The following is a 17,303-nucleotide window of genomic DNA, read 5'->3' as shown; positions in this document are numbered from 1 at the left end:
TTGTAAATAAGCGTTCAATTAAGAAAAGGAGCACCATCTGTGATCACTCATATTTCTGACCAAAAATTCATATTTTATATTAAAAACTCGAAATATCTTAAATCGTTAATATCTCTGTAAATAAGCGTTCAATTGAGAAAAGTAGCTCCATCAGTGATATTTAATATATCTGAGTATGAAAAACTCAAAAAAATTTAGATCGTGTTTAATTGAGAAAAGGGTTTCTATCTGTCATCATCCATATATTTTTTTTGAAAATATCGTTTATTATTCTGTAAATAAGCTTGTAATAGAGAAAACCAGAAATATGAGTGATCACTGCTGTTTCTAAACAAAATGGATTAATTTTTATGAATAACTCAAACGTTCTTAAAGAAAAAGTATTACAAATATGAGTGATCATATTAACATCATTCAACTCCTAAATTCTAAAATCATCAATAACTGTATAAATAGTAATATAAATAGAAAAGACTAGCTCGATCTGTGATCACTCATATTTCCGACCTAAAATCGATATTTTGTACGAAAATTAAAATCATCAATTCGTAAATCAGCTTGGTCGATGATCACACATAATTCTGATTTAGCTAATCTAATTTTTTTATGAAAAAATCGTCAATAAGTTTGTAAATAAGCTCAATCAAGAAAACGATCACTCATATTTTCGACAAAAAAATCGATTTTTTGTACGAAAATTAAACAAATCTAAAATCATCAATAACTTCAAAAAAACCCATCATTTAGTTTGTGTTTGATAGCAGACTACCTCGTGACTAATGGGAAAATTGGGAAAAAAATTAATTTCGTCTGCTCATTAAGCATTATTTTTTGCGGAAAAAAATCAGCACTCAAATAAAGGCTAAGCTTCATAAATACTATGGGAACTCTGCACCATCAGAGTTCTTGACGTCCAGTTGAGGTCTCTACACCCGAAACAATTGAAAAAATCACGATATGATGTTGGCTGATCGGAGATTGAAATTGTGGGCTGAGTGGTTTAAATTTTTAATGATCACTTGGGTATGAGAAAGCGTTTGCTCTCAATCGCGTTTGCCGCGTTTGCTCTCAATCGAGTCACAAAATGGTACACACATGTGCAGTTTCCATGGCAAAAATCCATGAATTAGACCCCTTTCACACTAGGCAATTTAGTTGCGCAAGTCTCTTGCCCAACAACAAAATAGCATGTAAAATTTTCTTTTCCTTAACCCGACATTACCTCTGGCATCTACAAACACAAGAGACTTGCGCAACTAAATTGCCTAGTGTGAAAGGGGTCTTAGGCTACGAATTGTTCTGATTATTCTGATAATAAATCTGTATTTTATATTGCATGTCGAACAAATTAGCTCGATTAGTGATCATTCATATTTTTGACAAATATGTAAATCGATATTTTATACAAAAATATTAAAAATGTAATCAATAAAGCTTTTAATAAAGAAAATAAGCTTTTCTCTGATCACTCTTATTTCTGAACAAAATTGATTGGTAACACATATATCGGTTTTTAGGAGTCTATAGTAGTAGTTTTATGGAAACACAGTGTTAGAATTGTGGATGAATGTCAAGTTCTTTCTGTGTGTTTCTAACGGATTTATTTTGTAGCATTTTGTTTTGTTTAGGGATGACATTTGTATACCACACTGAGGTGGCAAACATTTGAAGCAACAAAATAAAATTGAGTTAAATAAAAATGTGTACTACTTTTCATAAGTCTTACTACGAACTGAGTGATTTTCATAATCTTATCACAATTTTAATGTTCAACATAAGCACTCTTATTTATATGTGTAGAATATTTCTAGTTTATCCATGGTTTTTGGTTATTTTAATCTTATCTGAAGTAGAAACCAATAATTGAGTTTATTTCGGAAATTGTTAACAAATTAATAACTACAAAACAAGCAAGCACTCGTATTGAATACACGTACATAATTGTAATAAGTCTATTATTTATTTAATTCTCTTAATAATACCTATTTTAATATAACATTAATGGTCAAAAAGGCTGCGGTTTTTATCTGGACAGTGGCCATTTGGCTTGTGTGGTTTATTGGGATCTTATTTGTTTTGACTGCAGTAAGTTTTGCAATTACAATTTGAAATAATGTTAAGTGTATTGGTAGTTGTTAATTGATATTCTTTATAATTCTACTTAACTATACAAAAATTCCTTAATGAATTGAAATTATTGTGTGACAGCAACCAGAAATATTTTGTTTTGTTTACGAAAATTCTATAAAAAAGTAAAAGAAAAGAAAATTATAATAAAAAAAATATAAAAAATAATAACGAAAAATGCTGATCAGTTGGTGTGGAACAAACAGTGGTTGGTATTCAATTAAAAATTTTGTTTTTTTAGTTGTTCAAAATTGTTCTGTGAGAAGTGACATTAACGGGTTCATTAAATATTTTTAAAATTATTTGTGTTCGAAATAAATAAAATAATAAGAAAAACTAAAAAGAACAGAACGTCACACATGTTATCAAAATTTGGAATAGTTGTTTTTCCATATTTATAAGTATAAATGGATGGATGGATATTCGTATACAAAACAAAGAAAATTATAGATACATATGCACGTACATACAGATGTTTATGGGTCTATATAAAAAAAATAATAATAAATTGTTCTATATATAACAAATATACATACATACAGACATACATATGTTTTTAATAATACAAGAAAAAAAATAATAATAAATTAAAAAGAGATTTAGTGACCTACAAATGTATATAAAACCATCAATAATAATAATTTGTATCTGTTCTTTTTTCGTTCCTTAAGAAGGGCCAACTGTTGCTTATTTCGGACTTGCAATTTCTTATTGTTTCATTTCTTTATTAAGCAGAATCAATAGAATTACCTTAGAGAGTAATTATAACAAGACAGTTGACAATGACATGTGTTTGCAGAAATGTACTTTTACAATTACATTTACAGTGACTGCGAAAATGCTTGATAAGTAAACTTTTGCATACTTTATTGGGTGTATGATTTAAAAATGCTGCATTTTTAAAAATGTTTAGCTTTTATTTTTAAATATTTGTACAATATAAAGTTATTCAAAGTATTGGCCATAGTTAGCTATGACCTTTTCCCATCTTTCTGTCAACATATGGATTCTGAGCCAAAAGAACTGCTCATCTTTTGAGGCCAAGAACGAATCAAGCGTATCCCAGAGAGAGTGTTCTGCATCGATCGAAAGAAATAGTAGCCGTATAGGGCAAGGTAGGGACTATAAGGCGGGTGAGACAAAACTTCCCAACCACTTCATTCTAAATACTTTTTAACATGTGGCCGAGTGTTGTCATATATCCCACCAAATATAGATCATTGCCTTAGCGCAATGGATATTTAGCTTTTGTGTCGATTCGGCTGCACGCAGAGAAAAAATATAGTTGGGCATGGTTACTGTAACCATTTCAATATTGTTACAAGTTTTTTAACTATATTATAGTCACAGTAACCATTTACATGATTGTGGTAACCATAATATGGTTAACTTACGATTCACATGATTGTCTCAACCATATATATGGTTACAGTAAACATATATATGTTTGTGACAACCATTTATATGATGAAGAACTTATCATATTAAGGTGCTCTCGGCTTAAGGCTTATCATAATCTGAGAACAACATATTATGATAAAATTATTCATCATAAATATGATTGCCACAAACATATATATGTTTACTGTAACCATATATATGTTTGTGGCAATCATGTGAATCGTAAGTTAACCATATTATGGTTACCACAATCATGTAAATGGTTACTGTGACTATAATATAGTTAAAAAACTTGTAACACTATATAAATGGTTACAGTAACCATGCCCTATTATATTTTTTCTCTGCGTACGTATATACGTTCTATTACGAATCAGGTTATCATAATGGATCCATTTTTCATCGAAGTAATGATTCGATGCAAAAACGTTTTTCTTTTAAAGCGTTCAAGCATCATTTCGGACACGTAACATCTTTCAAGATTTCTCGGCTTAAATTCGTATGGTACCCAATTTCCTGCTGCTCGAAAACGTTTTGCTGCTTCAGTAGCTCCCAATAATGATGCATGCTCTTGTTGAGTTTGACAACAATCTTCATGGAGTAATATCTCCAATTCTTGGTCCTCGAACTTTTTTGGGTGGCCTGGGCGATATTTGTCTTCCTCGTCAGAATCACCACTTCTGAAAAGCACAAACCATCTCTCCCATGTTGAAACAGAAGGAAAATATTCACCATAAGCTTTGGTGATCAATCGGTATGCTTGAAGATCGTTGTCAAACTCAATAAGAGCTTTTCAAAATGTTTGCGAGAAGCAGGATTTATACAAAAGCAGGTAAATTTCGTACCATACGAATTGAAGCCAAGAGACCTTAAAAGACGATTTTGTATGTGTGAAATAATGCTTTAAAGCAATAAAATAATTTTTGCACCAAATCATTACTTGCAATGAAAAATTAATCCATTACGATAATCCGAAGCGTAAAAGATCGTATGTGAAGGCCGTCCAACCAGTCGAATCGATACCAAAGCCAAATATCCGTAATATTCCATTATGACAACACCGGCTAAATGTTGCAATAACTGTTAAATAGTATTTAGAATGAAGTGGTTGGGAAGTTTTGCCTCACCCGCTTTATAGTGCAGACCGTGATCCGTTCGACTAATATTTATTTCGATCGATGCAGAATGCTCTCTCTGGGATACGCTTCACTTTAGAACTGATTATATGAGCAGATCTTTTGAAAAGGTCATAGTTAACAATGACCAATACTTTAAATAAATTTATATTGTACAAAAGTTTAAAAATTAAAGCTAACATTTTTAAAAAAATTCCGCATTTTTAAGTCATACTCCCAATAAAATATTAGATAATGTTGGTATTCTGTTATATTTTAAATTCTTCGGATTTCAATTAATAAAATTAAAAATTTGTATTTTTACCCAATTAGCATTTTTACTGGAATTCAAGTTGAAAGCAAGTGTAATTCAAGCTTTGAATTATAGTCAAATTAAAATATAGTCAAACAGTTGTATTACACTTTATTTCTACAGTAAAAAGGAAACATAAATTCAAGTCATATGTTTTTTGTTTGAAAAATATTTAATTTTTTCAAATATTTTTCAAGTTTGAAACATAATTACATTTGTATTCAAGTCAAATTCCAACAAAATGTTCAAGTGCTTGAATTTTTGGGGCTTTGGTGTTTATTGGGTATAATTTCAAATTATTTATAGAATAATGGTAACGATATTTGAGGTAACGGTATTTTAGCGGTTACGGTAATTGCAGTTATTTTGGTAACGGTAGCTTAGCGGTAACGGTAGTTGACCTGAATGTGTACTTTAGAGGCAACATACAAGCCAACCTTGCTAGTATGTAAATAGAGGGCCAATTGACGTATTTGTGACCGTATGATGATCGAATAGTCATTCGCAGAGAAAAATAATTTCAATTTATTGCTTATAAGTGCATAAAGGTACGAAAAAAACGTTTTTACCCGTAACACAAGATTTTAAGGGGTGCTTGGCAAATTTGAAATATAAATTCTCGAATACAACATTTACAGATTAAGCTACGTTTAACTGAAGAATATATTTAATCTGACCGCTTACTCTTAATGTTTTCTATTAGGGAAATTTTGGCCGGTCACTGTTGCTTTCAACTATTCTCCAATATGTTTAAATGATTTTCAAAGAAAAAGCTAAATTAATAACTACTAAATATACAAGTAAATCCATAAGATCATATAAAATATAAATCAACAAATATTTATGACAATCACTGTAATATTGCACATTTATGCAATGATAATTAGCGATGTAAAACTGAGAAAGACTTTAATCGTTTAAATTTGAAATTGAACGAATAACAAGCAATAATCAAGAAAATTCTTTAAAATTCAGAAAACAAATGTGTTAAAAACTTATTTCTGAACCTCAAACTCTGTTTATTCGGTTTGACTTTACTTTTGTAAGAGCAAAAAAAATAAGTACCTTCTACAGCGATACGTATTGTTTAAATTAATATATAGTTCTAGTGAAAGTGAAACATCTTATTTCTTCTACAAATTTCAACAATGTGAACGAATCTTTGAACATTAAATAACTAATCGAATAAATAATATGCTTGCTGATCAAATTTTACATCACTAAGATTAAGTGCTTGTAAATTGTATTTCTTTTAAAAGGAATTACGATTTCGCAACATTGTAGGGCACCATGACTGATGATGACCTGTTAGTGTTTGCACTAAAGAACAATGGAATAGATATGAATATAGAAACATTATTCAAGAAATAAACAATAAAGAAACATACATAAATAAATAAATAAATATTTATAATAATTTATAAAAAAAAACATAAAAAAGTTCCTAAATAAAATATGCGAAATGTGTTTATAAAACTTTCTAAAAATCAAATGAAATTAATTTATAATGTTAGTCCAAGATCCAAATCGTTTGCAATACATCTACTTTAGTTTGACGGCTGCTTTAGCAAGTGCTTTATTAATTTTGACGTACATCTCTTTAACAACGGAAGCAGTAAGTTGAAGTTTAGTTAATAAATTGAATATAAAATAGTATTAAGATTAAAGCATGTAATAATATTCTAACAGTTTAAGCTGGGTTTAACTGAATAATATATTTGATATATATACTAAAAACTAACTCTTAATGATTTTTCGAAAATCCGAATTTAAATTGAGAAATCAAAACTAATATAAAGAACTGCAAATTGAAGATAAGAAATCCAATTTAATATTGATAAAATACAAATTAGAATTCAGAAAAGTTAATATTGAGAACACTGCAATTAAAATTTATTAGATCCAAATTAATACTGAGAAAATAAAAACACAATTGAAATTGAGAAATCTAAATTAATAATGAAGTGCAGATGGTTTTAGACACCTAAAACACTACATTAAGTGCCTGTCTTGAAATTTTTGTACCTCTCCCGTGTGTAGATCCACTAATAATTGATTTTGGCAATTGGAATTTTAAGGGGATGAAAATGGGCAAATTCAGTATCTCTACATCTCCGAAACTAATAAAGATAGCACCAAAAATCCAAAATAATCTGAAATATTGTGTGTGGTACTTTTTGATTTTTGTACTTTTAAGGGGATAGAGCAGGCAAAAACCGAGCTTTGGTACTTTTTTGTATCCCAGAAAATTTAAGTGAAATTGTTGTACTACTAAAAAAAATTCAAATAGATTTTGGCACTTTTTGAAATTAAATTTTCAAAATATTATTTTTTTCTACTACTTTTTTAAAAAAGTAGTTTTTCTACTACTTTTTTAAAAAAGTAGTTTTTCAACTACTTTTCAAAAAAGTAATATTTTTAAAAGAAGTAGTTTTTACTACTTTTTAAAAAAAGTAGTATTTTACTACTTTTTAAAAAAAGTAGTATTTTACTACTTTTTAAAAAAAGTAGTATTTTACTACATTTTTAAAAAAGTATTATTTTACAACTTTTTTTTAAAAAAATAGTATTTTAATACTTTTTTAAAAAGTAGTAGAAATACTTTTTTTAAAAGCAGTAGAAATATTACTTTTTTAAAAATTAGTAGAAATATAATTTTTTTTGAAAAGTATGAGAAATACTACTTTTTAACTGTTGTAGTAAAAATACTATCTTATTAAAAAGTAGTAGAAATACTACTTTTGTTTAAAAAGCAGTAGAACTACTACTTGTTTTTAAAAATTATTAGAATTACTATTTTTAAAAAAAAATCTACTACGTTTTTTTAAAAAAAGTAGTAGATTTTTTTTAAAAAAAGTAGTAGAAATACCACTTTTTTTACAAAAATAGTAGAAATACAACATTTTTAAAAGTGATATATTATATTATTTTTAGTGATAAATTTAAATAAATTTGTTAGTGCCACTTTAATATCCCACAAAAAGTATTCATTAAAAAAATTATTTGGCTAGGTCCATGGTTTCCATTCTTCTAAGGCGTCGGTGACTCTCAAAGGATTGCAATTCTCTTGTTAGGTTATATGTTAGACGATTTGATTTTCTCAATTTCAACTCGAAATGCTGTAGTTATTTTCACTTTTTTTATTTATTTTATTTAATACTTTAATTCTTATTTTTGCAGAATGAACAACTACGAGATGATATCAAAACAACACAGTTGTCTATGGAATTGATAAAACCTGTGTCCACGACATGGAACTACAACAATACATGGCGTGCCATTGGCAACGCCTCCAAGAAGCATAAAATCTATTCAGCTTATTTCGATAAACGTACTGAAATCATAGGTAATTTAAAACTACAAACTATTATTTTTATAATTTAATATGAAAAAACCTAAGCATACAACATAAAAAATAGAAGAAATTATAGAAGAAAATATTAATTGATTTAATTTAAGCTTAATTATCAATGCAGGATTAAAATTTTCAGCAAATCATTGCCAATATAAAAAATTCTTTAGCTTAAATTTTAATAGAACTCATTCATTGTTGAATTAATTCATAAAAAATTCATTCAATGATTAAATTTTTGTTAATACAAATTAAATGAAATCCAATAAGTACCAAAGACCCAAAAATTCAAGCACTTGAACATTTTGTTGGAATTTGAATTGAATGCAAATGTAATTATGCTTTGAAAACTATTTGAAAAAATTAAATATTTTTCAAACAAAAAACATATGACTTGAATTTATGTTTCCTTTTTACTGAAGAATGCTATTGAAATAAAGTGTAATACAACTGTAATTAAATTGCTTGATAATTCAAGGCTTGAATTACACTTGCTTTCAACTTGAATTCCAGTAAAAATGCTAATTGGGAAATATTTGTCTTCATTTAGTTTTGATTTTCTAATAGATTTTATTAAGGATTTATGATGGATTTGAATTAAAGAAAAATTGAATGAGTCAACAAGGAATTAATTCTCAAAGGAATGATTTCACCACGTTTGAAGTACTAAGGAATTATGCTTAGGAATTAATTCGTAATGAATTCTTCTATTGAGATCAACTTTCCGTAGCCCCCAAATAACTTGCATACATGATTCATACATCAATTTATCCGCTATAGACCTGGTGCGGCTGCTATTCAAAATCAAGAAAATCGTCTCACAAATGAAGATATAAGAAAAAAACCAGGACAACCTCGATTTTTGATCTATATCTGGATTACTAAGTCATTAATATAGACAATATGGATATCTAATGTTAAATATTTCAAAGACCTTTGCAACGACGTATATAGTAATTCGGACCTACAATGGGTCAAAATAGGGGAAAAAGCTATTTTTTAATTTTTTCAGCAAACATTTTTTTACCAAAAAAAATTTCAATCTTTATTTTAAAATATACTTTGGTGAAGGGTATATAAGATTCGGAACATCTCTCTTACTTGCTTTTGTTTCTTTTCAGCTAATCCTAGTAAAGATACCCTAATTGCCATTGGGTCAATAAGAGTGTTTGCAGTGCTTCCTCTAGCATTTAAAGAAGACATTAGCTGTATTTTAAGGTAATTTGTTTTTCATTGTATTATTCTATAATGCTAACATTTTACAAGATTAAAATAATATTTAATATATTGTACAATTACAGATCTGAGGATTATTTCTTAACCGAAATCAAAGCAGAAGTAGTAAAGGCATTACATGAACATCATGATGAAAAGTTTGCAGCATTTACGATAGTATGTCCACTATACAGGCAACACATTGCCAATTCCAAGGTACAACTTCCACAGGCGGTGGCCCTACAATATATAAGCAATAAATTAAGTCATTTAAGTCCCACTTTTATACCCATAAGGTAGATTACTTACTTTTTAACATTAAACTGGTATCAATTAATTTATCTCTTTTGTATCATTTTTTTTATAGTTATCCCCGTGATATGGATCAGCTGTTTGCCCAGTCAAAACCCATTCTATCCATTTGTGTGGGTCCGCTACAACAAAACTACAGCGATGTGTTGCGTATTGTAGAGTTTGTCGAAATGTACCGCATTATGGGTGCCACACATTTCTACTTTTACAACCTGGACTGTTCCCCAGATGTTCAGCGCGTGTTAAACTATTATCGCGATAATGGTTTGGCTGATATTTTGGATTGGAATTTAAAAGATCATTTGGATGATTTACATTATAGCGGTATTGTGGCTCAATATAATGACTGTGTGTATAGAGCAAATGTAGTGGATAACTATCGTTATGCGGCCATTGTGGATTTTGATGAAATCCTTGTGCCTCTCAAGCAAAATTCGCTCTTCAACTTTTTGTCGCAATGTGATGAGGGTCTGACCTCGGCTTTCATCTTTCGTAATGTATTTTTCTTCAAAAAAGACAGTGATGACACGTTTAGTGTACCCGAAAGGGCCATTAATCGTGGCTTGTACACACAAACCAAAATTAGAAGAAATGTAGATATACTGCCAGCCTATACACGCAGCAAGTGTATAGTAAATACTAGATCCATAGTAGAAATGGGCAACCATCAGGTATGGCGTGCCGCTCCCGGCTATGCGGACAGTGTTGTGCATCCAACAGTGGGTTTACTGTTTCACTATCGTGACAAATGTATCAATTGTAAAGCTGTGTTGTCATTAGATTATACCGCCCGAAAATATGGTTCCCTTATATGGGATCGAGTGGATGATGTATGTTTGCGTATGTTTTTGAATCTCAAAGGAGTCTGCCCATCGAATTAGTAGCTAAGTAAGAGTAAAAGAGTTGTGAATGTGTAAATTGAAGTAATATATGAATATTTTTTTTAAACAACTTTAATTTGTATAACAAATGTATTTTTTTAACTATATTCAAGTTTTACGTTTTTTAGAAAGATAATTCAGTAGTGATTAAGATCTTTTTATAACTAATCGGTGAAAATACATGTTTACGGTATAGGGAATAGCTTTCATTTGATAACAACCAAACTAGTTATTAGAATTTAATATTTGAGGAAAATTTCACAAATTTCCCTGTAGGGTTTATGGTTCCGTCAATATACAGACGGACGGGTATAGCTAGCATTACCCGGTGCACTTCGCTACCCCCACCATAGTAAAATTAAAAAAATATGAATGGTAATATGAAAATAACATACAAAATTTGAGAATCTCTCAATTACAGTTCACTTGATATTCGAAAATAACTAACTAATTTTGTATGGGAGATACCACTCCACTGTTCTGATCCCACCCATTTTTAAACCTTTTATGTAAATATTAGGGTATACATTCGACTAATGATCGTTCGATTAATCGAATAATTTCTTACGAATAATTATTCGAACAATTTAAAAATGGCCATTTTCGAATAACGAATAATTCGAACAATTTTATGTAGAATAATCGAATAAATGTTCATATATATTTAAATTTATTAAATTGCTTAAAATTTTTCATAATTTCAAATTTAAATAATTAATAATGACTCACAAAAATTGTATTGTTTCTGAAATTCGACATATAACTAAAGACACTGTAGATTTTTTGTTTTTCTTTAATAATAGAATATTAAAAAACCGACATCAAAACTTCATTCTTTACTTTTTTAAAAAAAATCGTGTGATCGAATTATTCGAACAAGTTAAAATCTCTTATTCGAATTATTCGTTTTATTCGAACAAGAGAAAAATCGAATAATGCGAATACCCTAGTAAATATCAAGCTTTACTTTAACTTTCCTTTATAAGGGAGGGGTCATTCTTACTAAGCCGATCATGCTTAGCTAAACTTCGAACAGGGATCAGGAATAAATTTGTTTTTAGATAACCTCCTTAGAATGGTAATAAATTGATTGATACAGAGCTTAAATTCTTTTAGAATTATAGTTCTCCAGATATTCAAAATTAATTATTTACTTTGCGCCATAACCACTAATGCAATCCCGACCATTTTTAAGCCAATCTGTGTAAAATGGTAAGAGAGCTATGCGGACAAAGTTTGAAGAACCTTGCAATTATTACTTTGTATGGGAGGTGACTCACATCCTTTTCCGATCTCTCCCATTTTGGTTACTATGCCCTCTAATCTAATTCAGCTAATCTCCGCACAGTAATAAGAAATTAATTCGATAAAAGTTTAAACATTTTTACAATTATAGTTCTAAAGATATTCGAAATTAATTATATACTTTGTATAGGGTGTGCCACGCAGTGAAAACAGTCGGTGAATTGGTGGCAAAGAAGGCCAAGGTGGGCCAATTATGTTATGGTTACAGTTATTTTTTAGAATGCACGCGGTATAATCCACATTGACTTATTGGGTCAATTTAATGAGGATTTGAAAAAAAAGATCGCATTTGCCCAAGAAAAAAGTTATTTTTCACCTGGATAATGCAAGGGTGCACAAATGGGCAGTTTCCATTACAAAAATCCATGAATTCGCCAACCAATTGTTCCCTCTCTAAATCGATTGTCCTATTCTCCCGATTTATCTCCGGCGGAAAGAGATTGTCTCCAACTATGAAATCATATCACAAACAAATACCTATTTTGATGACCTCCATAAATCTTATTTTTTGGAAGGGACACAAAAATTGGAGAATTGTTGGACAAAGTGCATACAGCTCAAAGGTGACTGTTGAAAAATAAAATGAATTTGGGTTTTAGACGGAGAACAATTTTTGAACTTGGGAGCATCGGAAATCCAATAAGTTCAAAATAAGGTCCCCTAGAATGGAAAACTTTATATATTTAAATATAATTTCTTTAAAGAATTTCCCCATTTCATTTAATTACTGTCTTCTATAAACCGTTTGACAAAATTCCGATTTAACTACAACAAATTTCAAAACGATTTTGAAATTTAAAGATCATGTAGCTGTTTAAACAAAACACATTTAAAGATTATTAAATTGATAAAATTTATGAAATTTGACATTAACATTACATATTGTTGATGTTGAAAATCTTTTAGAAATACGCCTCCTAATTAAACAATGGTTCTGGTTTAGTTTTCTGGCAACCAGAGTTCAAAGCAGACGTTTTATATTGAAAAAAATCTCTTAAAAAAATGTTAAAATTTTGCAGTTTAACTAGAAGAAAATCAAAAGCCAAAGATTCAAATGGTCTTTTTAGAGAAAGATCCTCTTTAGATAATGACAGTTTAAAGGATTTGATAAAACAAAGAAAACCCATTATATTGGCATTAAGCAGGTTATGTTTATTAGTAAAAACACGGGAAAAAGTTTAATATTAAATAAAAGTGTTTTGAATTTGTTTTTAGTAATTTAACAAAGGATTCAGTGCAACACTTCTACGGAGAATCTCAAAGTCATGTAAAGGATTATAAAGATGTGGAGCTTAGAATTAATGAAGAAGGTAAGTGATTTATTATTTGTGGGTTAAATGTACTTTTATGTTTCAAAATTGTGTTTTGTATTTGAAACAAGGTTTGCGATTTAATTTTGGACTGTTTTTTTTTGGCTAATAAACGAATATTTATGAGACCAATTTCAATATCAGACACAACATTGATACGAATTTGTTTTGCAAATACATATTTATTATGCCTGTCAAATTTGCCAAACCATAATAAAAAGTGTTGGGCTTATAATAAAATGTATGTAAACAAACAGAGGCGTAATCATCTACATAATAAGGGAAGGGGACTTTTTTGTAATTTATTTTTTTATATTTAACCATTCTTTTTTTAAAATGTTTATGTGTAAGATTGCTTTTGAAATTATAATAATTTCATTTCTAAACAAATTCCTTCAATCATATTTACGAGGTTGGGTCAATAAGTCACGGACTTTTTGAATAAAACACAGGTTTTTGGATAAAAAATTAATTTTATTTTTCAACATAGTCTCCTTTGAGATCTATGCACTTTGTTCAATGTTTCTCCAATTTGATTATCCTTTCCAAAAAATAAGATTTGTCGAAGTCATCGCAATAGGTATTTATTGTGACATGTTTTCATCGTTGGAGTTGAATCTCTTTCTTCCGAGACATTTCTTCAGGTTTGAAAACAAGAAATAGTCACTCGTGTCTAAATCCGAAGAATAAGACGGGAGCATTTCGTAGCCTAAATCATGGATTTTTGCCATGAAAACTGTACATGCATGCATCATTTCACTGTCCTAGTGAAAAATAACTTTTTTCTTGTCCAAATATGGTAATTTTTTTTTTCAAATCCTCATTAAATCGTCCCAATAAGTTGCCATAATATTCTTCATTGATTGTTTTACCCTTTTGTAGGTAGATGTGGATTATACCACTTGTATCCCAATACACGATCGTCATGACTTTATTGGCTGACAAACCTACCTTGGCCTTCTGTGTCGCCGATTCACCCCGAGAAACCTACTGTTTGGTCTGTTCTTTGGTTTGGGTCGATTGTGAGCAAAAGCGTCACCCATTTTGCAGAAAGCTTTCTCATACTCAAGTGATCATTCAAAATTAAAACGACTGTACCATATGAGATGCATATGGCTTCCAAAATCTCTCGGACTTTCAATTTCCGATCGGCCAACACCATAACTTGATTTAATTCAATTGTTTTGGGTGTATAGACCTAAACTTGACGTTCGGCATTTTCCGAGCTTGAACCCTTGAAACTAATGATACAGACTTCCCATAATATTTATCAAGCTTAGCCTTTATGTGAGTGAAATTCAATTTTTTCCATCTTCTCCTCAAGTCAGGCCATAGTCTGACATCAATGGCTGTCAAACTAAACGATGCAGCTTGTTCAAATTTTGACAGGAGTTCAATGACAGATGCATGTTGACAGAAGCAGTGTTGCCATTTCAGTTAAGAGACGGGAAATTAAAAAAAGTCAAGAACTTATTGACCCGCCCTCATTTTAAGTTTATTCTATTGTTCAAAATTTTCTAGTTAACGCTTAACGGAAAGTAAAAAAACATTTGTATTAAACAGAAAAGTCTGCTTTCGTTAGGTTCAGTGGTATGTCTTTACTTTCATATAAAGTGTTATCATTCCCAAGGAACCAGTCATATGACTTGTTGTGTGTCAGTTCCCTAGGAAAATTACAACATATGTAAGTCATTATTGTATTTATTTCGGAAACTTGCTCGTTTAATTAATGATTCCTTGGAAATTTTTGAAATCTTGGACAATAATTTCTGGGGAAACTTATCACTCTTTGTTACCCCCGTCTACATTCAAGTCTCTGCCATTAATTTTACATGTATTTAGGTTTTTACTTCGTTAACTTTTAATAAACAATTTACACACATCCATACTTAATACGATCAATGCAGTAATAAAAAAACCTACACCCACCCCAATTTGTCAACAAAACATTCCCTCTCCTAGCAGTCAACCAGCCAGCCAGCAAGTCAGCCCGTCATTTAGGCAATCCCTCTGTGTTTGCTGTTGGGTCTGAACACTTGTATGAGCAAAATAGTTGGTGAATGTCTGTCTGCCGTCGGTCCGTATGTGACCATTGAGACAGAACGAGTGTTTTGCATTTAAATGAGCAGAGTAAAATTAAATTAAATAAAAAAAAAATATTGTAGCGGCAGTAGTTGTAGCAGTGTAATGGCATTTTAGTGGAAGATACTTCTCGTAAGTAAATGTGGTTGGTTGTTTGGTTGGTTGGTGGTGCTCTATTCAAATTATCATTGACAATGAAATGGGGGAAAAAATAACAGCAACAGCCAGCCTCAGCAGCAGCAACAACTATCGGATTTGCGGTTCGTGCCTTCCGACTGACCTAAAGTTAATTATTTATTAACAATGTTGCTAATACATATGAATATTTAATAAAAACTGAGAACTTAAACAAGTAAGAGTGTAATATTCGGCTGTGCTGAATCTTGTATACCCATCATCAATATGTAGTTTTGGCCTTCTATGGGGACTTGAATCCATTATGGTCTGTCCGAACTGTAAAGAATTTGATAAAGTGAATTATGGACCGATACTCACAAAAGTTGGCAGGTTCACATAAAACCTATTTGTGTCCAATTTCATCATGATATTAATTACTATAAAACAATTATGAATGTTCAAGTAATTTTCTGAGGGGTGCCTTGTATGGGGATTAGGGACAAATATTGCCCGATTTTCGCCATCGTTTACAATATAATTTCAGAGTACTTAGAACTAATTTGTGGAATATTTTATCAGGATTGCCGCATAATCAATATATTTATGACTGCTCAAACAGTATTACGGTGGACCATTTGCATGGGGGCTATGTGAAATCATTTACCGTTTTGTTCTGGACCTACAAACTTGGAAAACTTTAACAATGGAACACTTTGGACGTCTTTTTCAAAAAACTGAACCAAAACTACGCAATTTTCAACAAAATCATATTTAGTTATGAGGCCCATTTTAATTATGCGATTAGTTATTGAACATTATAGTGAAAACAACAAAGTTTGCTTCGGTAATGTTGAATTTTGAGCCAACAAAGTATCATAAGCGGGAAGTTTTGTTTTACTTCTTTAATTTGCAAAAAAGTGTCGCTAAAGCACACCGATTGGTCATCGTAGCGTATGGTGAATGTGTATCATCGGTTTCAACGTGCGATAGATGATTTGTGCAGTTCAGAAATGGTGATTTTGATACGGAAGACAAAGATCGCTCTGGCCAGCCAAAACAAGTTTGAAGACCAAGAATAGGAGGAATTACTTCATGAAGATTGTTGTAAAACTCAACAAGATTTTGCAAAATCATTGGGAGCTGCTCAAGCAGCAATTTCAAAACATTTGCGAGCAGTAGTATTCATCCAAAGGCAGGGAAATTGAGTACCATAAGAATTGAAGCCGAGAGACCTTGAAAAATGATTTCGCATGTCCGAAATGCTGCTTGAACGCTATAAAAGTAAATCTTTATTGCACCGAATCACTCCTTGCGATGAAACCCGAATCATAAGAGATCGTATGTGAAACTCGGCCAACCAGCCGAATCGACACCAAAGCCGAATATACATGACGTTAAGGTAATTCTCTGTATTTGGTGGGTCCTATCTATTATGAGTTGCTGAAATCTGGCCATATCATCTCAGGGAACGTGTATCGAACGCAGCTGATTCGTTTGAAGCGAGCATTTGCGAAAAAAACGGACAGACATGAAACCTTAATATTCCATCATGACAATTTTCGGCCACATGTTGCAAAACCTGTTAAAACTGTTTAGAAAGAAGTGGTTGGGGAGTTTTGTCTCACTTGCTTTATAGTCCAGACCGTGCCCCGTTCGACTAATATTTGTTTCGATCGATGCAGAACGCTTCACTTTTAAACAGAGTATGAGATATTAGCTTGATTCGTTCTTGGCTTCAAAAGATGAGCAATTCTTTTGGCTCGGAATCCATAT

General features: G+C 30.7%; 1 protein-coding gene across 1 annotated transcript; it reads left to right on the top strand.

The window, feature by feature from the left end:
• Positions 1–6,421: 6,421 nt before the first annotated feature.
• On the top strand, positions 6,422–10,786 carry LOC135962209 (beta-1,4-galactosyltransferase galt-1). Its single transcript, XM_065514014.1, has 5 exons — positions 6,422–6,571; positions 8,137–8,302; positions 9,430–9,526; positions 9,610–9,819; positions 9,891–10,786. Exons 1-5 carry the CDS (start codon positions 6,464–6,466, stop codon positions 10,714–10,716), a joined length of 1,407 nt encoding a protein of 468 aa, XP_065370086.1. The 5' UTR covers positions 6,422–6,463; the 3' UTR covers positions 10,717–10,786.
• Positions 10,787–17,303: the final 6,517 nt, after the last annotated feature.

The sequence above is a fragment of the Calliphora vicina genome, chromosome 5 (assembly GCF_958450345.1).
Source record: "Calliphora vicina chromosome 5, idCalVici1.1, whole genome shotgun sequence".
NCBI classification, from domain to species: Eukaryota; Metazoa; Arthropoda; class Insecta; order Diptera; family Calliphoridae; genus Calliphora; species Calliphora vicina.
The sequence above is the reverse complement of the archived record's forward strand: the minus strand, read 5'-3'. Positions and strand labels throughout refer to the sequence as shown.

Coding starts and splice junctions, on each gene's coding strand:
- LOC135962209 (XM_065514014.1), top strand. CDS start 6,464: ATGTTAGTCCAAGATCCAAATCGTTTGCAATACATCTACTTTAGTTTG. Junction 6,572..8,136: donor TCTCTTTAACAACGGAAGCA/GTAAGTTGAAGT, acceptor TTATTTTTGCAG/AATGAACAACTACGAGATGA. Junction 9,527..9,609: donor GACATTAGCTGTATTTTAAG/GTAATTTGTTTT, acceptor GTACAATTACAG/ATCTGAGGATTATTTCTTAA.